The 24,125-nt window shown below is 42.7% G+C and overlaps 1 protein-coding gene across 6 annotated transcripts in view; it reads left to right on the forward strand.

Annotated features, from left to right (window-relative positions):
- The window catches only part of CADPS (calcium dependent secretion activator), a 468,107-nt gene that overhangs the window by 386,936 nt on the left and 57,046 nt on the right, over window positions 1-24,125 (forward strand). For all 6 annotated transcript variants that reach the window (XM_061129176.1, XM_061129179.1, XM_061129177.1 and 3 more), the window contains 3 exons: window positions 3,622-3,769; window positions 13,552-13,626; window positions 14,517-14,600. In XM_061129176.1, coding sequence (XP_060985159.1) covers window positions 3,622-3,769; window positions 13,552-13,626; window positions 14,517-14,600 — 307 coding nt within the window. The remainder of the gene's footprint in view (window positions 1-3,621; window positions 3,770-13,551; window positions 13,627-14,516; window positions 14,601-24,125) is intronic.

Here is a 24,125-nt window from a genome sequence, read left to right on the forward strand (position 1 = left end):
ATGAGTGTATGTGTGGGTGGATAGCTGGCTGGAGAGAAAGAGGAGAACCTACTAATCCACTGTTTTAAGCACAGGGAGCAGGCATCTCTTGACTTTCCAGTGATGTGGACAAGACCTCCACAGCACTGTTCATTTTGTGAGTACGTACCACATGCTGACCATGAGTTATCTTGCCCAAAATCTAACTAGATCGCAACAAAGGGGCATGAGACATTAATTGTGCATTTTGGTTTCCTACACATTGCCCATTTTGTCACCATGGCTTATGGGATTGAGGTGGGAATGCTGCATTTGTCCTTTCTAGGTAGACTTTCCCAAGAAATAAGAAGAAAATGAGGACAGGACACATCCACTCAACAAAAACTGTTTGGGCTCCTCCTGTCTGCCAGGCATAGTGCTGAGTTCTTGGCATGCCAAGAAGGATGGGAGATCACATCCCTTCCCTCATGGAGTGTCTGTATCTGAATATCAGAGGTATAGAGGAGATTTGCCTTGGTTTGACATCATTATCATCACCCTGTCTATCTCCAGACACACATCCAAGTTCCTTTTCCAGTTCATAACGGTTTCATTATCTTTCCTCGCTCACAAAACCCCCCAGTCTCCTAGACACCACAGATTCCTCTGGATCTCCAGATGTTGTGTAGTTGAGTTGATGGATCAGTTGTGTGTGATGGGGGCTGGGTTTGGCTGAGAGTGATCTGAATCTGGTATCTTGTATCTTGCAAAAAGAGAAGAGAAGGAATAGCATCAAAACTGGAAGCCGAAAAGGCGAAAGAACAGCACAGTCCCAGGTTGGGAGCATCTCAGCAGGAATTGGGAAAGGGGCTGTGTGCACCAAGGACTCTGGGCAGGTGTCTGATGGCACTTCTAAGAGCTTAAAGTCCTAGGGACTCAGGTTTTGTGTTTTACTCTTTTCTTCCCAATCGTAGAACCAAAGGCAAGCCTATTTCTCAAACCAGTGGTCAAAATCTTTCCTTAGGGTTTTGATTTCCACCATTTCCTACATGCTCATTTCTAGGAAAAGCAAATCTTTCCCTAAAGCCATACCATCCCACCAAAAACTCCTTGCAGGGCGGTCTCCCTGTGCTGAAAAGTTCTCCCTTGATCTATAACTAGTGGCTACAGTGCACTAGAATGAAGCCTTACTAGCTTCTGGTCTGTGCACACAATTGTACACAAAGACTTGTTTGCCCTTTTCTGAGAAGCCAGACTTCTAAGTACGGAGTAAGAAATAGGGAGATGCTGGAAGGAAAAGGGAAGACACAAGAATGTGAAAGGTAGATAGTGACTCTATTTCCTCCCTCACCACGTGGCTTGGCTAACGGTTTCTTAGTTCCCCAACCAGGGATTGAACCTGCCACGCCCTCTTCTGTGAAAGTTCGGAGTCCTAACCACTGGACGGCCAGGGAATTCCCCTTACCACACATCTTTATGGTTCATCCACCTCCGAGACTGTGGGCTGCTGAAAAGCAGGAAGTGTGTCTTGTTCGTTCTGAACCCCTCACCCTCCTCAGGTCCCCTCCTCATGCCTGACACATAGCAGCTGTTATTGTTAGGTAACCTTTTGTGAACAGAAGTTGGTCAGCTTCACATGTACCTGAACTGGACATGTAAATTTCCCGATGTCCCTTTCAACTGAGGCCCCAACAAAAGCAGATCAGGGCAAGCATAGTGGCAAATACCATCCCCAGACCTCCAGATTCAGAAGTTAAAAAGTGAAGAAGGCCTTGGATGTTGTAAGACAGAATGCACATGAGTAGAGCCTATAACATTAGCTTTCCTCTTTGGGAAAGAATAAAAGGGTCTTGTTCTAGAAGGACAAGAACATTATTGCATAGGTGTAAATGCGCAGTGCCTGAAAGTCAATCAGGCACTTATTTCCAAGTTTCTCACCAATCGAAATCATACATTTGTTGGAGCCCCTGGTCTCCTTTATGTGAGATCCACACAAATTAAGGCACCCTAACCACCCTCTGAGAGGCAATGTATTAACTGACCTTGGCTTTTCCATCCCATGGAGCCCTCTTAGTCATATTAATTTTGCATTCAGCTTCCTTTTTTCACAGCCACACACTCCAAGGGCTCTGAACAGCTCTCCTGTGAAAACAGAAGACTATTACTTCATTGTAAGGGAGTGATTTAGCATTTCCATTTCTCAAACTGGGGCCGGAACTGGCACACAAACCTCAGAAGATCAGCACAGGGACCTGTCCAAGTCAGTCCGCATCAGGCCCCCTTTTCACAAAACCAGAAAGCAATGTATTTTCAACGTAGCTTCAAATGATCATCATGATTAGAAAGCTTCTTCAGTGCACCGAGTCTTTGGGAGCCAAGATACATTTATCTTTAACATGATCATATAATATATAGGAGTGTTTTAAGGGTTTTTTTTTTTTCCTTTTAGTTTTTTTTTTTTTTTCTTTAAGAACTGGGCTTCCAACCTTAGAAATTATACTTGGCTTCCCTACATGCACCCAGGGTGTGTTAGCAAGCTGGCATCCTTTCCTGAGCTAACTAGCTGTGTGGTCCTCCCTATGCACTGTTAGAAAACTGCTACAAATACCTCTTAAAGCAGTGCTCTCCTGGTGGCTGCGTGATCTCCAGAACCTGACCGTGAACAATGCTCAAAATATGCACCAGACGGAAGGAGCTTTATTAAAGCCACTTACTAACCAGGTGCTTTTTTTTAAAGACATATCGTGACATTGACCCACTTCTCTGAAACCTCTTAAAATATTAACTGGTCCCCTTTACAATGCTGATATCAAGGATTACATCTCAGCCCTGTATTACCACCTGCTCATATCAGACTAGGTTTTTCCTGTGGGCAGTTAGCACATTGATGAGATCATAATTTGACCTATGTCAAAATTAAGTCACTTTTAAGTTTCCACCGTTGTATACTTCTTGAAATGGTAAGTATATTATGGTGCTTTTACTTGTAAAAATAATATAATCTTATTGCAAAGCAATACTTTAACATTGCAAAAACCCAGCAACAGTCAAAAAAAAATAGTAGAAGCACTCTCCAGGACTACTCCTCCTAATTTCAGTCTCCTCCCCAAAGGTAACTATCCTATATTTTTAGTCTTTAGAGCAATATAATAAACTTGTTGAATTTTTTTTTTATGTCTCTCTCTTTCACGACCAGAAAGGGGGAGAAAATAATGTCATTTAAGATATTTCCCACCATGAGATTTTTTAACATTAGAAACTGCTTTTGGGGGTGGGGGTTGTTGTTTTTTAATGAAGTATTTCAAGGTAGTCAGGTGCAAATGTGAGCGAACTTATATATGCTATAGTGCTGTAATTGAGCTTTTGTTCATTCATTCATTCTTCCGCAATTAGGGTTCTCCATAGCATGTAAACGATAGACAGAAATAGCCGAGCTACAGGTGTTCCATGTGCTGCGGAGAAAGGAAGGGTTTACATGACTGTCTCTGTGAATAGGCTTCCTTAGCTGGGAAAGTCATTTTTAAAAGAACACATGTGAAGTCATTGTCAATTGAAACTGATTACAGCCTTCAATTTTCTTTTTCACTGACCTCTCAGAAAATGTCTCCTCCACCTGCTGCCATCTGAATGCTGAATCGGTCTTTTCCTACTTTGTTTTAATAGAACCAGGATTGCATTTGAAGTTAAGCTGCAAAAAACCAGTCGATCAACAGATTTCCGAGTCCCACAGTCAATATGCACCATGTTTAATGTTATGGTTGATGCCAAAGCTCAATCAACAAAACTTTGCAGCATGGAAATGGGCCAAGAGGTAAAAAAAAAATACAGATTTCATCCCCCCCTCCATTGATCATGTAGAAGAAAACTTCACAAATTCTTTCCATCTACTCTAGCCTGCTAGTTTCAGAAATACACTCTAATGTGGATTAAGCCACAGATGAATGTTTGCTGTCTGTTCGTTAAGTAAATTTCTAGGGCGTTTGCTGATGACTACGCCAGTCACTTGGAAGTGATTCTCGGCTGGGCTTGGGGTGGCCATAAAGTTCCTTTAAGTCAGATCAAGCTTGATGACCTTATTTGTTGGGCTGGCATCTCCATCCGGTGTGTTTGACAGAATGCAAGTCATTTTCACATGGGAAGGGCATTTCATTACCTGAGCATCTGGGCAGCAGAAGAGAGCTCTTCCTAGCATCACACAGCCTCCAGGATGTATAGCATTAGATCACCCTGCCACCCAGTCCCCAGACAGCAGGCTTTGAACTTCCAAGAAATCCCAGGCTTTTCATTTTCCTTAGACTGAGTGGTTTGTGAATCTTCCCTGACCAAAAGTTTAGTCCTTTGCTTAAGTTTCCAATCCCAAAGTGGTATTTAAAATGTAAAGGAGAAAGAAACAGCAACTTGGGCTTGATTAAAGACTATCATGATCATTTTTCTCCGATGGCCTTAAGCCAGCTAGATATTCATATACCAATTTAGAATTAATTCAGAAACATTTCTGGCAACTCTCATGTTGTTGCCAATTGGCATAAATTGCTCCTAAATCAGATCTTTCGATACCAGCCTTATATGCTCAGAATTTTTACTAAATTATATTTGCTCCTTATTCGTTATTTATTTTCTCTTTCAGCACCTTCCATTTTTAAATGTGGGTTGGTGGTATTCTCTTCCTGGCAAGATTGTCTCTAACCTTCTTTCCCCTCCAGATCAGCCTCCTTAGCCATCCCTGTTAGCTGCTGCTCCTGATGGGTTTTCTTGTAGGGCACCTTGCCCCGGGGGGCTATGCTCTAAGCACTACGGTCAAACGCAGGGTGCCAGGGTTCTCTTTGCTGGCTCTGTTCGCTGCATGAGAACTCTCTGGAGCAGTATTTCTTGGTCTCAGTGCCTATCAGACTCATCCAGAGAGCTTTTTAAAGCCCAGATTGTTGGGTCTCACCTGGCACGAGTTTCCGATAGGTCTGGGGTGTGGTCCAAGAATTTGTATTTTTGACAGATTTCCTAGTGATGCTGCTGCTGCTGGCTGGTCTGGAGACCCCATTGTGAGAACCACTGGTCTGGAGGCTCAGTATCCAAAAAGAGTTACGGAGAAGAGCTGAGGTGCACAGGCCAGCCTCCTGAGGAAGGCATAGGTTAGATGGGCATCCATACCCTGGTTCTTTTGCCCGGGCAGTGCTGCAAACTAGAGCTGATCAAGTCACTCAGCTTCTTCACTCAGTCTCCTCATCTGTAAAAGGATAGTTTCATTAAGGCTGTTTTTAGCTGTCGATTCTTCAGACCTCACCAAGAAGGCCAGCATATGGAATGAATAAAATTGTTCTGGATGAAATGGAGGGGGCAGGAATTCAAGAAATAGGGGGCCCAGAGTCCAAGCTACCATATTCCACTCCACCTCTGTACTTCTTCACTGCCCACTAGCCACCTACCCACCCACACTTCTCTGGGGGACTCTGAACAATCTTATAGGCTTCACAGAGTCTACTTTAAAAACCTGTTCTTAGTGATATCTAAAGTTCATTAAAATACCTTTGAATTCAAACTCCAAAGTGCCATCCCTTCTAAATGTTTCTCCCTTTGAGCTTTTTTTATGTTATGAAATATAATTCACATACTATAAAATTCAGCCTTTTAAAGAATAGAATTTCAGTCATTCACAAAATTGTGCAGCCATCACCACAGTCAATTGTGGGACATTTTCATCCCCCTGAAAAGAAACCCAGACCCATTAGTAGGAATCCCCCAACTCTCCCTCCCCAACCCTAGATAACCACCCCTCTACTTACAGTCTCCAAGGATTTGCCTATTCTAAGCTTTTCATATCAAAGGCATCTCATGTGTAACCCTTGATATCTGATTTCTTTCACATGGCAAAGTGTCTTCAAGATTCACCCATTGTTATTGCATGTATTCGTATTTCCTTTTTGTAGCTGAATAATATTCTATTACATGAATATACCACATTTCGTTTATCACTTTGTCAGTTGATAGACATTTGAGTTGCTGCTATTTTTTAGCTACTACAAGTAGTGCTTCTACGAACATTCCTGTACACATTTTCATGTGGACCTCTGTTTCACTTCTCTTGGGTATATACCTAAGAGTGAAATTGCTGGGTCATATGATAATTCTTCGTTTACCTTGTGAGGAACAATCAAACTGTTTTGCAAAGTGGCTGCACCATTTTACATTCCTGTCAGCAATGTACAAGAAATCCTATTTCTCCATAACTTAGTCAATACTACTTCTTCTTAACCATCTTTTTTGGTATCACCATCCTATTGTGGATGACACAGAATCTCCTTACAGTTTTGATTTGTGTTAATGTTGGCCATCTTTTCATGAGCATATTGACCACTTGTATATCTTCTTTAAAGAAATGTCTATTTGCACAAATCTCTTGCTCCTTTTCACAATTGGGTTGTTATCTGTTGTTTGATTATGAGAGTTCTTTATATCTTTTGGATATGAGACCATTGTCATATATATGATTTACAGGTATTTTCTTACCTTCTATGGGTTGGTTTTTATTTGTTCACTTTCTTGATAACATTGTTTAAAACAGAAAAAATTTTAAATCCATTTCATCTGTTTTTCCTCATAGCTGCTTGGCATGTCCATTTTAACTGAGTTTCACAAGGATGACGCCATTCAGGGTAGGAAAGGGTAGTGACGCTAGGATTGGCCTTCGTTTCCCCGTGACAACTTTTACAGTCCCTCTTCAGTTTGACTCAGCTGTGGCCTTGATTATAGAAATCCTACCTACCTGATCAGACGGCTGAACCATCTTTTCGAACAGAACTAGTCACTCTGATCTTTTCTTTTTGAACTGGAGTTGAGAGGGTAGTCGGAGTAGGGTGAAGGAGTGGAGGGAGGTGTTGTCAGGCAGCCTACTGAGAATCTGATGAAGTGAATGAAGCCATTTCCCAGAAGAAGAAAAAAAAACATACTTTCATAAATTTCACTGTACAATTTTAGGGCCTTGTCAGGCCAACCTGTAGACCCTGGTTGGAGATATAGGATGAGAAATAACCAGTTTGTTTTGTCACAGTTGACTGTCTCTTATTCTTACCACTAATCTATTCTGTGCTAGAGTAGTATGACATTGGCTTAATCTCAAAGCCTTGGTTTTCTTGAATAAATTGTCCAATGGCTTTAATAACTAAATCATACGAATTCTACACATTAGCTACCAAACGATATGACACTGAGCAAGTCACTTATTCTCATAATCTTGCTGTCATTTGTCAGATGAGAGATAGAGTACGCAACACACAACATTTGAGAGGTATGTAGCTTGTCAAAATTGGGGATAAAGCTTCCTAATTTCTGTATGTAAGATTAGAAAGTTGTCTTGGATATTCCCAAATAGTAACATTTTCAAGTCTAAACAGCAGTGACTGCTTCTTTCTGGACATTATTCTATTTCATGTAGTAGAAAAAACTTCATGTATTTACCCCTAAATGAGTCAACATGCTTTCTTTTTTTTTTTTTTTAATGGAAACAATAACTGACACTTACAAATGTTTCACAGTTTCCCAGAAATACTGCACAGACAACTGAGCTAAATGATCTTTATTAAGAGCCCATCCAATACTGTACTCTAGTCTGTGATTCTTACCCTAGGCCTGTCACTTTCCCAAGCCATGCTAGAGTGACCTGCCATGCCATTTCTCCCTGATACAACTGTATCAGAGACACCTAAGTGACCAGCTTGTGAGAAAGGAGGCCTCCTCTGACCTTAGAATGCCAAATTACTGAGAACAGTGAGAATGAAACCAGACGTCATTGTAAATATGTACTTCCTTCACACATCTTGCTCTGTGGCTGTGACCTTGGCCCGAACTTTATTGGGAAGTCTCATGCAAATGATCTGTCAATTTTTCTCACTTTGTAGAATGGGGATATTCATCTCCGAAGTAAAACAATTGTTAAAGTGAGATTGGCCAAGGATGGCTAGAGACATCACAATAGTGGGTGGAAAGAAGTCCAATGTTTTTCTGTAGCTTTCATTTTGTGGGGCTTCCCTGGTGGCTCAGACACTAAAGAATCTGCCCGCAATGCAGGAGAGGAGACCTGGGTTCGATCCCTGGGTCAGAAAGATCCCCTGGAGAAGAGAATGGCAACCCACTCCAATGTTCTGGCCTGGAAAATCCCATGGACGGAGTAACCTGGCAGGCTACAGTCAATGGGGTCGCAAAGAGTTAGACACAACTGAGAGACTCCACTTTCACTCTCTTTTCATTTTGTGAATATTTTGATAGTAAACTCATATTATATATCTAGTGACTTATACCTGTTTCTACCTAGATTCCAACTCCCTTAAGGTATTTTGGACTAGATACCAACCAGGTGATACAGCATTTTCCAATTTTAAGATCACTTCCTGAATTTCATCACTGGGGTAAAGTCTCATTTAAAGGCAGCTGTTGAAACATTTGTTAACCATACTTTTCCATCTTAAATATTTATTTTTTCATTAAAATTTGTGAAGCACCAATAGAGAGGAAATTGTGTGCTAAATAGTTTCTCACTTGGTCTAGTGTGTTTTCATCTCATTTCCAAGGTCAGATGGTCTTAACAGAAAGACAACATACACACAATCTGTTCCATGACAAGGCAAAATGTGCAGCACAGGAAGTCAAGTGGAATAATTTTCACAAAGTGATTGTCAGTTCGTTGCTCGTCAGAAGCAAAAGTAAACTCTCCAAACTTTCCATCCCATTGAAGGTCAGTGGTTCCCTTGCTATCATCATGACCTAGTGCCCTAGAATATAACTTAGAAATATTGTTATGATTATCGTGAAAGTTGCTCAGTCGTGTCTGACTCTTTGCGACCCCATGGTCTATAGAGTCCATAGACTTCTTCAGGCCAGAATACTGGAGTAGGTAGCCGTTCCCTTCCCCAGGGGATCTTCCCAACCCAGGGATCGAACCCAGGTCTCTCACATTGCAGGCAGGTTCTTTACCAGCTGAGCCACCAGGGAAGCCCTTAGGGTCAAACCAACCTAAGAAAACCAACAGAGAGGACTGAAAAATGCCAAAGTAGACAGGATCCCCTTTTGTACTGTATTAGGTTACAGACTGGAATCAAGATTGTCAGGAAAAATGTCAATAACCTCAGATACGCAGATGATACCACCCTTATGGCAGAAAGCAAAGAAGAATTAAAAAGGCTCTTGATAAAAGTGAAAGAGGTGAGTGAAAAAGTTGGCTTAAAACTCAACATTCAGAAAACTAAGATCGTGGCATCCAGTCCCACCACTTCATGGCAGATAGATGGGGAAACAGTGGAAACAGAGACTTTATTTTGAGGAGCTCCAGAATCACTGTAGATGGTGACTGCAGCCATGAAATTAAGAGATGCTTGCTGCTTGGAAGAAAAGCTTTGACCAACCTAGACAGCATATTAAAAAGAAGAGACATTACTTTGCCAACAGAGGTCCATCTAGTCAAGGCTATGGTTTTTCCAGTAGTCATGTGTGGTTGTGAGAGTTGGACTATAAAGAAAGCTGAGCACTGAAGAATTGATGCTTTTGAACTGCGATGTTGGAGAAGACTCTTTAGAGTCCCTTGAACTGCAAGGAGATCCAACCAGTCCATCCTAAAGGAGATCAGTCCTGAATACTCATTGGAAGGACTGATGCTGAAGCTGAAACTCCCAATACTTTGACCACCTGATGCAAAGAACTGACCCATTTGAAAAGACGCTGATGCTGGGAAGGATTAAAGGTGGGAGGAGAAGGGGACAACAGAGGATGAGATGGTTGGATGGCATCACCGACTGGATGGACATGAGTTTGAGTAGGCTCCGGGAGTTGGTAATGGACATAGAAGCCTGGCATGCTGCAGTTCATGGGGTCACAAAGAGTCGGACACGACTGAGCGACTGAACTGAACTGATTGAGGTTACAGACAGAATTGGATAGTTCCTTTGACTGCAAGAAATTTTGTGACAAGATAATCTAGTATTATCTAGTGTTGGCCACTCAGTTGTGTCCAGCTCTTTGCAATGCCATGGACTATATCCCTCCAGGCTCCTCTGTCCATGGGATTCTTCAGGCAAGAATACTGGAGTCAGTAGCCATTCCCTTCTCCAGGGGACCTTCCCCACCCAGGGACTGAACCCAGGTCTCCTGCATTGCAGGCAGATTCTTTACCATCTGAGCCACCAGGGAAATACTATCTAGATGGGATGGTAATTAAAAGATGCCCCAGTAGTATTTATATGCCTTCATGGAGCTTCTTATCTTCAGGGAGCAATGTGTCTCCTGAGAGAACAGAGTGAAGGCAGATTCCTTGGTCACTATTTCTGCAGAAAAGCAAGTCAATCAAATAAGTCTCAGAAGAATATGGTAAAAGGAATTCATGTCTTTTTGTGATTATTTGACTTGCAGTGGGGGCTGCTTTGATCTGTAACCCTTTGCTACATGATTAACAGAGTAGATACTACCCTGCCCCACAGCCTTTCCCAAAGCAGGTTTTATTTAATTCAGATTATAGTTTACATATAAGATCTTCTCTGGTGATTCAGCAGTAAAGATCTGCCTGTCAGTACAGGAGACGCAAGTTTGATCCCTGCGTCAGGAAGATCCCCTGGAGGAGGAAATGGCAACCCACTCCAGTATTCTTGCCTGGAGAATCCCATGGACACAGGAGCCTGGTGGGCTACAGTCCATAAGGACGGAAAGAGCCAGACACGACCAGCTGAGCATAGCACAGCAGAGAGAATGTATGCACACATGTAATCATTGTAGTGATCAATTAGTAACTATCATAGCGATTCTGCCAGATAGCAGTTCTGGGTTTCTAAATCATGTTTTCGAGCATCGTTTCATGACTTTGTTTGGTGAATATGATTTCTACTTTCACAAGAGGTTTAATTCTATCCCCACTGAGAAGAGTAGGAAACAGACCAGCAGAGATGACCATGCTCAAGTCTTTCCTCTGGAAGTCAGAAGCAGAATAATCATGGCAGGTGCTTTTTTTCATAAGAAGGGAAAAAAGAAAGGTGTAGACGCGTGGAGATCGCAATATTCACCAAGAGAGAAAGGGAGAGACAGTGATTCTCCCTGGAGAATGCTCAGGACCATGTTCTGCATGGGAATATTGAAGGTAGGAAGAGGTTCCCGTGTCTCCATAAACTTTAGCTTGGATTCCTTAGAGAATGAAAAGGTTTGAGGTTCTCTCACTTCTGAAGCCAAAATAACATTGTTAATCTTCCAATCAAGAGCCTGAAACTTCCTTAAAAGAAAAAGATTTATTTATTTATATTTGACTGCCCTGGGTCTTCATTGCCATGCAGGGACTTTCTCTAGTTGCAGCAGGCAGGGGCTACCGTCTCTCTAGTTGTGATGAGAAGGCTTCTCTTTGCAGTGGCTTCTATTGTTACCCAGCAGGCTCTAGGTCTGCAGGCTCAGTAGTTGCAGCTCCCAGGCTCCACAGACATTTGGGATCCTTCTGGATCAGGGATCGAACCCTGGTCCCTTGCATTGGCAGGCAGATTCTTAACCACTGGACCACCAGGAAAGCCAAAGCCTGAATCTTTCTTAGAGTGTGGAGAGTGATTGCTATTGGCTTTGTTTGCCATTTCAGCCAAGTGTTTCAAGAGAGAGTTCCTGTTCTCAATGATGTTCTTTGCTTGGTTAGAAGCCCCTCATTTAATATTTAAAATTATATTATTTTGCCTGCAGCTAGCTTTCCTGAGTTAAGCCTCATAATTAATTTAATGAAGGTGAATCATTTATAGTAATGCTAAAGAAAATCTAGCAGAGTGAGGCAGTCACATGGGGAGGGAAAGTAAGCATGTGATTCCGGATCTTATCTCAAGACCTAAAAATGAATTTGGAGCCTCGTCAATACTCCTGAAATTCTTTTGCTCTGACATCTTTCTTTGTGTTTCTAGCACAGAATCCTGCAGATAGTTTTTCTATTTACCTCAAGGTTTATGCCACTTACTGATTTATGCTACATTCATGAAGCTACCAGTAGAGCCAACATGGACCATTCATGTTCTTATTTTCCTCTAATCAACTAAAATGAAAAACTAAAATGATAAAGCAATTATTCTTCAATAAATAAATAAAAACTAAAATGAGATGACTGATGGTGATCACTCCCTCACTTTATCTTCTCCTTTATAACCTTGAACAAATATTTGAATTGCAATTATAGTTGACAAAATGGTTTCACATCTAGACCCTCAGTATGACCTTCAACGTAGATATTTGAACTTGAGAGCAGGACTGGCAGGAAAAGATTTAGCCCTGGTTTATCATCATTTTAGTAATGCTAAATGTCTTCATACGGAGTTTGCCTCATTCCCTACTAGTTTGCCTCCCTTATCATTGGTCCTGGGTGGTAATAGTATTATCTGTTTTTTTTTTTGCAGATGAGGAAACTGAGCCATATTTTCTTACACATCATGACTTCCCAACTTTGCACTGGGACTTTATCTCAGTCTTCCAGTTAGAATCAGAATTCACCTATGACTTTAAGTGAATTTACCTAATTCACATCCCTTTGCTCCTAATTGCCAGTTATCAGAATATCAAACCACATTACTATGGCTTATTATTTCTGTATGTTTTCATAACTTTTTGGATGCTTTGTTTAATTTTGATTTTTCTCATGTGTCCTTTTGTCCTAATTTTTATTTGCACTGTTTCTTTTCTGTTCCTAATTAATCATCCTTCTGAAAGTTTGCTAAAGAGTGGGTAAGTGCATTTTCCTTTCCAAATAGCAGTGTTTTGCATTGTTATTTTTTATTAAGGAAATATGGAATAATTCAAATGGATACTAAAATGATCTAATAAATGTCAAGGAGCTGGCATGCAGTATCTTCTGTTGAAATTGCTTTTCCTTTTTCCCTGGCATTTACAGCAGATTTTTGTTTGTGTGGGGATTTGTTTTTGCATTACTGTTTAAGTTTTAATTGACAGTGGCAGTACGAGAAATTGAAAAACTTAGCAGTCGCCTCAAGAGAACCTATAAACCTGGGTCTGCTCCTCCGCAAATGAAGAAACTGAGTAACTACCACAAGGGTTCCTAGAGAGATACTTTGCCGTTAGACTGAGTCAACCCCTGGAGATATAACTGGGCGGCTCTCAGGCAGTAACCCGAAGGATCTGATGACTTGAGGACAGTTCGTGCAAAATCAGTCAGTCTTAGTCACATTCCCTTTGGAGTTTGCGACTTCCAAAGTCACATCACCCAGCAGTTTCCTAAAGATAATTTTCATCCTCTATATTAAATCAGTGCGGTGTCTTGCTTTATAAGACCCAGATCAACACACTGCCAGACCATTTGTTAAGCCACCCCTGCATCCTATTTGTAAGTGTGTGTGTCTAAACATATCAAAGCCAGCAAAAGCTTTGGGTAAGGAACAACGCGTCTGGTCATTTTTTTTTTTTTTAAGAGCTTCTGATCTTTCTTCATCAAAGACATGGAGTCAGAATCTTACAGCTGCTTCTGGGACTATGGAAATAAAATAGGTCTGCCAGCCAGGTTTTATTTATAAATTGCGTTGTCTAAAAATTACCGACCGATGCAGTGCCAGCACCTCCCAAACATGCTAATGTTTGTCTTTCTGTGTTCTTTAGCATCAATACCATTCAAAAATAGATGAACTAATTGAAGAAACTGTTAAAGAAATGATAACACTCTTGGTTGCAAAGGTAACCTTCAGCTTCAGGTGAAATGTTTCATTGTGAATATTGCTTTGTTATGTCTGCTTTTCCATTAAAATGTGACATGTTAAAAAGTTGCGCTGGGTGCTTGTATTTCTCAGGAAACAAGATAGTATGTCACCCAGCTGCAGCTCTAAAGGATTTTTCTGATGATTGTGAGCCCGGTGAAGATGAATTGATGATGTGGCATATGTTACCCTAATAAAAATTTGTCCCCCAATGTTGCAGTAGGTTATGCAGGAAATATTTGTTTTGTTTTTCAGCCCTGACAAAGTTAGCTTTTTAAAAACAGAAAGTTAAATGGTAATAAGGAATTCTGCCATCATGAAAACCCCCTTTCCCCTCGTTTCACATGCAGTGAGAGTCATAATAAAACATAAAAGTCAGATAAAGCTATTTCAGTCACCCTCATGAATTATAGAATTTTAACTAAGTAATGCTGAATGGGAAGACATTTATATTTGCCAGTGCTAAACTTCTGTTTCCCCAAAATTACTGATAAAATACAAATAAAAATAGATTGGATTAAATGTAGTGCTAATATGTAACGTAAAAACTGCTTTGCGCAGTTTTGGATTTTGAAAAGTGCATTTAATATTATCGCATGCTATATGCAACTCAATAATATTTTGTCACTTTGCACTTCTGTAACACTCTATATTTGCAATCACATAATAATGAAGAGAAAGCCGAATAAGTCAAATATTTCTATGTAAAGGCAGTCTATTCCTTTCCCCAAAGACAGGAACCAAATAATAGAACTTAAAAATGAGCAAGGGCTCATTGCTGGTCTCTGGGAGGTTGGGAAATGTTGCTCTTTATTATGAGCAATTATAGTTTGAAATAATGATTCTTTTCCCTTTTTGCTATTTTGCTAGTTCGTTACAATCCTGGAAGGAGTGCTTGCAAAATTGTCCAGATATGATGAGGGGACTTTGTTTTCTTCTTTTTTGTCGTTTACCGTAAGTAAAGAGCTTCTTTCTTTCCTGGTTTATGTTCTAATTCGGGTTTGGGTTTAGGGGCGAGGTGCTTTTTATGTCATTTTGGTTTAGGTTTGTATATATATGTTCATTGCGGTCAGCTGCTAATGTATAATAACAACACAGGAAAATAAGCAGAACAGTTCATAACAACAAGTAATCCAAATCATTTCTGTTTAATTTTGAATATATAATATGTATGTATGTATATGCATGTACACAGACGCATATATGTCTCTATTAATATATGTATGTATCCAAAGAGGGTTGCCAGTCTGTGCTCACCTTAGCTAGCTCAGGTATTTCTGGGCTCCTTTTCCTGCAAATGAGGAGAACTAATTTTAGAGATTACCAAGTAGAGATCTAAAAGTCAGATAGAGCTTGTAAGTAGATTTTGTTTGGTCCTCACCATGTCAGATGCACCTTTCTTTAATGAATTAGCTGCCCGCGTTTAAGAATCAAGAGAACTCAGAGATGTCAGTTTTCTGGGGTTTCTTCATAAGGCAGGCAGTCGGCAGCCTTCGCCTGCATGTGTGCATTGCAGCAGTCTGCTGGAACTCGGTCGGCAGTCCCCACAGATCAGAGAGGTGTTTACCAGTTCCCTGTAGCCCCTTTCCTTGCCATTTTGCTCATTCCCATACTGGCCTGGGCTTGGGGACACGAGCTTACAAGCTCTGCTGCGCATGACCCAATCTGTATACATTCGGGAAAGCTCTAATTCTGTGCCAACACGCCACATGGACACAGAAGTGCGGTAGGTCACGGGCAGAAGCCAGATTCGTTCTCTATAGGTAGGTGATCCATGGAGATGGTGGCTTAAATGGGCTACCAGTTCACCCTTCCTCCTGTGCGAGGTGGGCACTGCTGCTGCGGGCTTTCTTGCCATTTCTCACAGCAAGGTTTTTGCTGGCTGGTAGACCAGCTGTTTTCCTCTCACAACACCGCAAGAAAGGCAGTCAGTTTAGGACCTGCTATTTATGGGTGCTTCAAAACCTCTCTTCTAGGAGATGAAGAATCTCCTAGACGGGCATCAAATGGCAAGGCAGAGCCCAGCACGGGCCAGGGGAGGATCACATTGTCATCTGTGGAATCCAGCAGACCTGGATTCAAATCCCATTATCTGTATTAACCAGCTGTGTGGTCTAGAGTCGGTGTCTCATCCTCTCTGAGCCTGAGTTTGCTTTTGGTTTGTAGGAGGCATGCCATTGTGTCCTTTTGTTTTCGGTTTGTGTTTCTCTGTGTTAATTCATGTCAACTACTGATGTTGTAGGCAAGTGGAGAGTAGGTGATTTCTTCTGTAATGAGCTGTCATGAGGATAATAATGTGAGTGGAAGACTTGGCATAGTCATAACACATAGTAGGTTTCAGTAAATGGCAGCATTGATTCATAAAAGATAACTAAGAAGGTGATCATGCATTACAAACTTAATACATGTTTACAAGTTCTTTCCAAATATACCCCGCTTTGGGCTTTCCCTAATACATACATTAGATTTCCTGGGAATTAAGGGTAATGTAGACAGAAAATATTTAAAGCAATTTTTAGATTGTATGTATGTACTTTATCTATGTGCCCAGCTTATTTTGATATGCAGCTCTGACCTTCTCAAGTATAAGGATTGAATTTAGTCCTTAAAGTGTGATGGCTTTGGTCTCTGCAATCTGTTGGCAAAGTTGGAATGGGAAGAGGATGATGACAGAGAACAGCAATTTGATTCACTCAGTAGGACCACCCATGATGTGTCACAGCCGAAAGGAACCCTATCCAACCCATTCCTTTGATGAACCAAAAAACCAAGGCCCAGAGACAGGGAGTAATTTATCTAAGGTCACACAGCAGCGGGAAGAATGAGGACAGGAACTCAGGTCTTCTGCCAGCTTCTCCCCACCACCGAACAGCTTCCTGGAGAGAGTGGGATTCAGCTGGCAATTGCCTGACACTAGAAGGCAGATGGGCATGTGAGCGGGAAAGATTCATAAAGAAGGATTCAGGGCACATGAGTGGGAAATATTAGATAATCTCTCTTTCCTCAGTGAAGTCACGGAAATGGTGAAAAGAGACAGAACTAAAGGCAGCATTTTTGGAAAACACTACCCTGACACCCACAAAAGATAACCACTTTCCTTGAGTCTTCATTTTGAGCAACTGTTTTCGCTGCACTGGATTCGAACCAGTGCAAACCATAAAAGCCTCTCTGCTCTTCCTGGAGCAGAATTCAGTCCTCTAAGGACCCCACCCTAATGCCAGGGGAACATTCCCCGCTTACCAGGGGACCTAGTGAAATGTGGTCTGGAGGTGACAGGAACGTGGGGCCAGGGGGGTTCTCACGGCAGGGTTAGAAACAAAGAAGACCTAGCGCATGCCGGAGTGTTCATGCTAGAATTCTCATCCTCTCAGTCTCCCCTTTGGGAGACATTTGCAGCCGCACAGCCCGCCTCGTGAAGCTCCCATCACTGCGGGACACTGTGGGGCTGTCGGTGGGCCCGTGACTTCCCCTCCTTAATGACACTCCTCCCACATGCTCGGCTCCCCCAAGGCCAGAAACACCCACTTATCATTTGCAGCCTGTGTTCTCATCCCTGCCGGTGCTCCAGCGCTGGAGGCAAGCTATGCAGAGAGGTGGCAGGAATGTCTCCACACGTGGATCCTGGGCTCCTGCCCGAATCTCACAGGGCCTTTGAAGACTGCCTGCGGCCCAGAGGTGTTAACCATCCCAGAGCAGGGTGGAGGTCGGAGGGCTGCGTGGAGACAGCAGGTACTGTGGACCAGGCCTCGACACCACGGACGGGGACCAGCCAGGAGTCCTGCGACCGCGGACAAAGGCTTAGGGATGCTGCCGAGATCTTGGCAGGGTTTCCTTCACTCCGCTCCCATTTCTGATCCCATTCCTTAAGTATTACTGAGCACTTCCCACGTCCCCACCTCAGTGGGGCTGCCAAGTCTGAGCCATGTGCTCTGCCCCCCAGAAAGCTGACAAGTACCGACAAATATGCCACCCTTTTCCCCCTCTTTCTCCCGCTGAGCGCCTCCTTTCCTGGGTGGGCTTGATTTCATGGTCCAAGCCAGACATTTTGGAAAACGTCTGCAGTGGCACAGAGCAGGCAGGAATATTTATTTCTCGTCTCCATCTGCATTGCTTCCTCTCTTGGAGAGGAGCTGGGGGGGAGGAGGGAGGAGGAGATGTGTCTTCTCCGTGCCAGCCCAAGAGGCGCCCAGGCACACCCCTCCTCTCCTCCGGCTCCAGCCCCAGCAGCGGTAGCAGCCCGGGATTTAGGGAGGCAGGCGCCTTTCGAACTTTTGAAAGATCAGCCCAGTTGGAAGTCGCAATTAGCAACCATCCGCCCATTTCCCCCGACTGCAAGATGTGCTTTTGTGTGGGCTGCCCGCCTGGAAGACTCCCCGTCTTTGTGGGTAGCTTGGCGCTGTTCTTTTAGGAGGCCAAGAAGGGGGGCCAAACAGGTGTCCAGGGCGTCCTCCCAGCAAGTTACAATCTTTGCCTTGGTCCTGTCAGGTGTTACCAAATTGTTGTTTCTAGAATCCATCTGTTGGCTCATGCATTCATTCACCTGGTGTGTGTTTACCCCACACCTGTGTGTTGTGGATCATGTCAATGCCAGCGACCCAGCAGTGAGTACGGGCGGCATGTTCTCTGTCCTTTGGGAGCTTCCACTGAGGATAGGAGACAAAGAAAAAGAAGAGAAAGTTACTGGGGCTGGGGACACGGCTGTACAGACCACAGACTGGAGACAGAGAGAAGGGGGGGCGGTGTTCCTCCAGCTGCGAGGGTCCTGGACGGTCTCTCCGAGGAGGAGATGGAGGGACCAGACGTAAAGGGACCAGACATGGGTAAAGAGAGTAGATGCTTCTGGACAGAACAACAGCTGCCATGGCCACATGGCAGGAAAGCAGAGGAGACATTTTCACAGGGCACTTTGAAAGGAGCATCAAGAGGGTTTAGGGATTGAGTAGATGCGGAGGGTAGATTCAGTTGCAGGGGACCAAGGTGGGAAGCTTGAGAAGTGTGATTTATGGAGAACTCAGCTAAGCCAGATGAGTCCTGAGAGTAAGGGATTCAGCGAAGAAAGACATCATAGAGTGGGGAGACTGGGGGCGGGACACCAGCTCTGCCCCTCACCAGCAAACTGTGTGACCTGGGACACAGGACCACCCCTTGGCTTTGAATTCCCCTCAGTGTAATCTGATGATGGCTATGGTAGATAAATTCGGAAGTCCAAAATAGCTACAAGAGCTTCAGCTCCTATCCTTTAAGCACTTGCTAAGTGCCTGGCACAGGGCTAAGTGCTTTAAATATATTTTTTCTCATCGAATCCTCTGAACAATCCTGCTGCAGCGAGGCTCTCCTGCAAATGATGAAAGTGAGGCTTCAGGAGGTTAAGCCCTGCAGCTTGGCCAGCCTTCTCTCTCCCTGTTCACTCCGGAGCCTCCAAGAAAAAGGGAGGGTGTAAGAGGCACCCAGTCCCAGCAGACAGAACGATTACCTCAGGTTCCCGGAAGCCCCCTAAAATTTACCTAAGATTCCCCCCCATCACCCACATCCATTTGAGATGGTCACAGCATAGCATGGAAACTGCTCCCGTCAGGGAGGATAAAGCCCACGTTAGGGCTGTTGAGGGGCCCAAGCTCCACTGTCTGACCAGTCTCCTAGGTCTCAGATTACCCTCATTCACCCTTTTTCCCTTTTGTCAACATTTTAATTGTTTTGCCGCTTAGATATGAAATGCAATGGACATGCTTCTCTTCCTGCTAGAATCCGAGGCCAGGGCTGATGTTCATGCAGATGAAGCAGCAGCTTGGACGGCTTCAGTGCAGAGCCCCTGATGGCAGGCCAGAGAGCACGACTGCCAGCTTGGTCAAAGGCCAGAACTGGATCCAGGGTGTTCACTTCTGTCCACAGAACATTTTGTTCAGGAAGCATTTCAAATTGCAGAGTGGGCAGAGGTTGGTAGTGACTTATCAGTATTACCTCTGATAGCGTTCCATTTTTCCTTTGACTTCAGGGAACACCAGCATGGGAGAAATGGCTTTTTACAGTATGGGCTGGTGATGGCAGTGTAGACAGAGAGCTCTTGGTTCATCTTCAGAGGATAACCTCATCAAATTATCGGATGCTAAATTCATGTGATTCAAGTCATTTGGCTTCTACACTTCAGAGTAGAGGGGCCTGCCTTGGACAGAAGCACTAGCCATGGTAGTAAATGCTTACATGCTTTGAACATGACGTGTGCCAGGCAGAGTGCTAAGTGAATGACATGCATTTTCTCATCCGATCCTCACAATCACCCTATGTAATAGATATGATGATTATCCCATTTAACAGATGAGGTAAGTTGAGTAATGTGCCCAGCTGAGTCTTGAACAGCTGATAAAACTCCACCTTAGATCTACTGCTTAATTATCACCAGAATGTTATTCCCCATAGAAGCTAAGGAACCCATAGATGAAGGTAATTAGTGACTCTTCCCAGAACCATCGACTATCTGTGATCATTCTTAAGGGAAAGAGTCATCTATTTCTCACATCTTACCAGCAAAAGTATGTTATAATTTACCCACCAGCCAATTGGTTTTGCAGTAAAACCAAAGGAGTAGACATTCAGAATCTCCCCACTTCCTTTATGCTTTCTGAACAATCTTTAGTTTTATGCTGCTCCATTCAACACATGTTTATGGAGCACCTACTATGTGCTAGGCACTGGGAGCTTAGCAATGAATGAGAGGAACAATGTCTCTTATTGTATATTCCTATGAGGGAGACATTCTTAACAAGTAATTTACAAGCATAGCGATTATTCAGAGAATAGCTGATACAATTGGACTATAGCCCAAAGGGACCCAGCCTCATCTGGGAGGCCATAGAGGGAAGGCGTTTGAGCGGAGGTCTAATAGATAAATAAAATCTCACCTGGTAAAGAAGAAAACAAAGAATGTCCAAAGTACAAAGACTTGGAGAAGAAAAAAGTGAAAAGTGAAAGTGAAGTCGCTCAGTTGTGTCCCACTCTTTGACCATGGACTATAGCCTATCAGGTTCCTCCATCCATGGAATCTTCCAGGCAAGAGTACTAGAGTGGGTTGCCATTTCCTTCTCCAGGGTGTCTTCCCAACCATGGGATCGAACCCCAGTTTCCCGCATTTCTGGAAGACATTTTAATGTCTAAGCCACCAAGGAAGCCCCGAAGGTCTATTGCATTCTGGAAACTGTCAGTTCATTGTAACTCAGGGTAGGACCAGAGCAAAAGGGGGAAAATGACAGGGGTGGAGTTGGATGGAGTTAAGGATCTAGTCTGGAGCCCGTGGTTATGGGATTTAAGGGTTTGCCTGGAGACTTTATGGAAATTGATTTAGTTGGAGAAGTTAAGAGAGGTCATAGAGAGACCAGCTACTTGCTACAAGCTAGTGTTGGGTTTGTGGTCTTCTCATTTTGAAGCTTCAAGCCACTAGTGAAGAGCAAGACTTAGGTTGTCTAATGTGTTTTGTTCACACGGACCAAACAAAAACAGCTTGCCCTGAAATGCTCAAGAAGTGTAAAATACTGATCTGCCATGTCTTCCATGGACTTCTTTCATCAGCTGCTCCCCAGTGCTTCAGAACCTGACATCCACTTTGGGGTCTGTGACAGATGATTTTGTCACCTAGTAGGACATCATCCTCATTCCAGTTCATGCCTTGAAAACACACATGACAATTAATATACCTGCTGTCCAAGGCAACCCTTCAGAAGAAATAAAGTAAGCATCCAAAGTTAACCATTTCCCTTAATATTCTTTAGTAAACAGATAAGTATTCAGAGTGAACATGACACAGACACAGAATTTTCTTTAGAGCGTGAGGTGCTGAACTGCAGGGTCATAGAAATGTCAGCTATGAAAGAAATACCTAACAAACTTGTGCATGGCTTCAAACAGAAAATAATTGTTCTGAAATTAAAAGATAGAGATTCTGGCCAGACCTCTGAGTCACATGCAGTGGGAAGCTTATCCCCAGAAAGGTAGAGGAAGAGAAGTGATTGTGAAGCCCAGACTTACAGAAATGTGAGAAAGTCATTGAATATTTTTGAGTCTTTCTTCATCTGTAAAGTGGTGATGCTAATGCCTACCTCAGAGACTCGGGGGAACAATTAGGTACAAAGTGAGCATTGGCCTTGTATGATACCTGGCATGTTATGGGGGTTCCATAAACAACCATTCTTAACCTTCCTTCAACCTTGAATATTCACTGGAAGGACTGATGCTGAAGCTCAAATACTTTGACCATCTGATGCGAAGAGCCCACTCATTGGAAAAGACCCTGATTCTGGGAAAGACTGAGGGCAGGAGGAAAAGAGGGTAACAGCATGAGATGGTTGGATGGCATCACCAATTCAATGGACATATGTTTGAGCAAACTCTAGGAGATAGTGATGGACAGGGAAGCCTCGTGTGCTACAATCCATGTGGTCGCAAAGAATTAGGCACGACTTAGCAAGTAAAGAACTAAGGAGCCTCTTGATGAAAGTGAAAGAGGAGAGTAAAAAGTTGGCTTAAAACTCAACATTCAGAAAACTAAGATCATGGCATCCAGTCCCATCACTTCATGGCAAATAGATGGGGAAATAATGGAAACAGTGAGAGACTTTATTTTGGGGGGCCCCAAAATCACTGCAGATGGTGACTTCAGTCATGAAATTAAAAGATGCTTGCTGCTTGGAAGAAAAGTTGTGACCAACCTGAACAGCATGTTAAAAAGCAGAGACATTACTTTGCCAACAAAGGTCCGTCTAGTCAAAGCTATGGTTTTTCCAGTGATCATGTATGGGTGTAAAAGTTGGACTATAAAGAAAGCTGAGCACCAAAGAATTGATGCTTTTGAGCTGTGGTGTTGGAGAAGACTCTTGAGAGACCCTTGGACTGCAGGGAGATCCAACCAGTCCATCCTAAAGGAAATCAGTCCCGAATACTCATTGGAAGGACTGATGCTGAAACTGAAACTCCAATATTTTGGCCACCTGATGTGAAAAACTGACTCAACGAAAAGACCCTGATGCTGGGAAAGATTGAGGGCAGGAGGAGAAGGGGACAACAGAGGAGGAGATGGTTGGATGGCATCACTGACTCGATAGACATGAGTTTGAGTAGATTCTGGGAGTTGGCAATGGACGGGGAAGCCTGGAGTGCTGCAGTCCATGGGGTCGCAAAGAGTTGGACACTACTGAGTGACTGAACTGACTGAGCAAGTAAGCAACAACAGCCTTCCTTCAGCTTAAACCTGTGGCAAGGTTGAAATGACCCTGATGCTTTTAACCAGCAGTTTTCTCACTGGTTCAGTCCTTAGCATAGCATCTTTTCTCCTAAGCAACCCAAACTATTACCTGTAACAGAATCAACCAAAACTGTCTTATAAGTTCCTATAACTTCCATTTCAGCACATTTCCATATCTGGAAATTGGATTCCTCAAAGATATTTTCCATTAACTTTATTATAATTTTAGCATTTCTCACTTTAATTCTTCAGGAACTTTTCATTCATACACAATCTCTAGAATACCTCTCTATTAATCAAAATAGTTCCTTTACCAGAGTTGAATCTCCCATTCACCAAGCATATGTTAAATTGAGCCAAGTTTATTTCAACATACGCCAAGCCATACTTGCTTGTCTAGTTCTGCCCCTTACCAGATTATAATCTTGAACAAATTAACTAACTTCTTGTCTTAATTTACTGACCTATACAATAGGAATAATAATAAGACCTAGATTACATGATATTTTTAGAAATAAATGAGAAAAATGCTATATATCTGCAATGGGATGAGCGTTCAAAGAGTCACAAAGAGTTGGACATGACTGAGCGACTTCACTCAAGCATTCAATACTTGTTTTAATACTGTTATGTTTGTGGTTGTTTCTGTGGTTATATCACTGAATCCTGAGCATTACAGTCAGTTACTTACTCAGCCACCATGTTTTAAATGATGGCTCTATGCAAATTATTGAGCTTGAGTTGTAGACTAGGGAAGACTTTTTTTTTTTAAAGGCTTTATTTCGGTTAACTGAAAGTTACAATCTAGAATACATACAAAGGAAGGACCTGAGATTTTCTGGTCCATTATTTCCAGTGATGTGCTCAGCTCCTACCTGCTGTTAAGAGCAAATTCTTTGCAGTTCTTTTCATATTCACGTTTAGTGGTATCTTGTTGGTAGCTTGAGACTGACCAGGGTAAAAGTGCTTATACCACAGAAATTGGCAGATTCTACCAACCAGGGCTGCTGTTTCTGCTGCTTCTTCCCTTTCCTCCTCTTCCTCCTCCTCTTCCTTCTTTTTGACAGCCTTTCCTAGCGTATCACTGAGTGTTTACCAAATGTAGTGGGCAGTCTACATGTTATGTGAAAAGGTATCAGATGTGGCAAAAACTCAGTATTGAATAACGCCAGTCAAATTGTGAGAAGGTTATTTCTTTTTTAATCGTATTTCCCTCCATATCCTTCTATCAAGGAGATAGTTTCCTTTGA

The sequence above is a fragment of the Dama dama genome, chromosome 24, assembly GCF_033118175.1.
Source record: "Dama dama isolate Ldn47 chromosome 24, ASM3311817v1, whole genome shotgun sequence".
Lineage (NCBI taxonomy): Eukaryota > Metazoa > Chordata > Mammalia > Artiodactyla > Cervidae > Dama > Dama dama.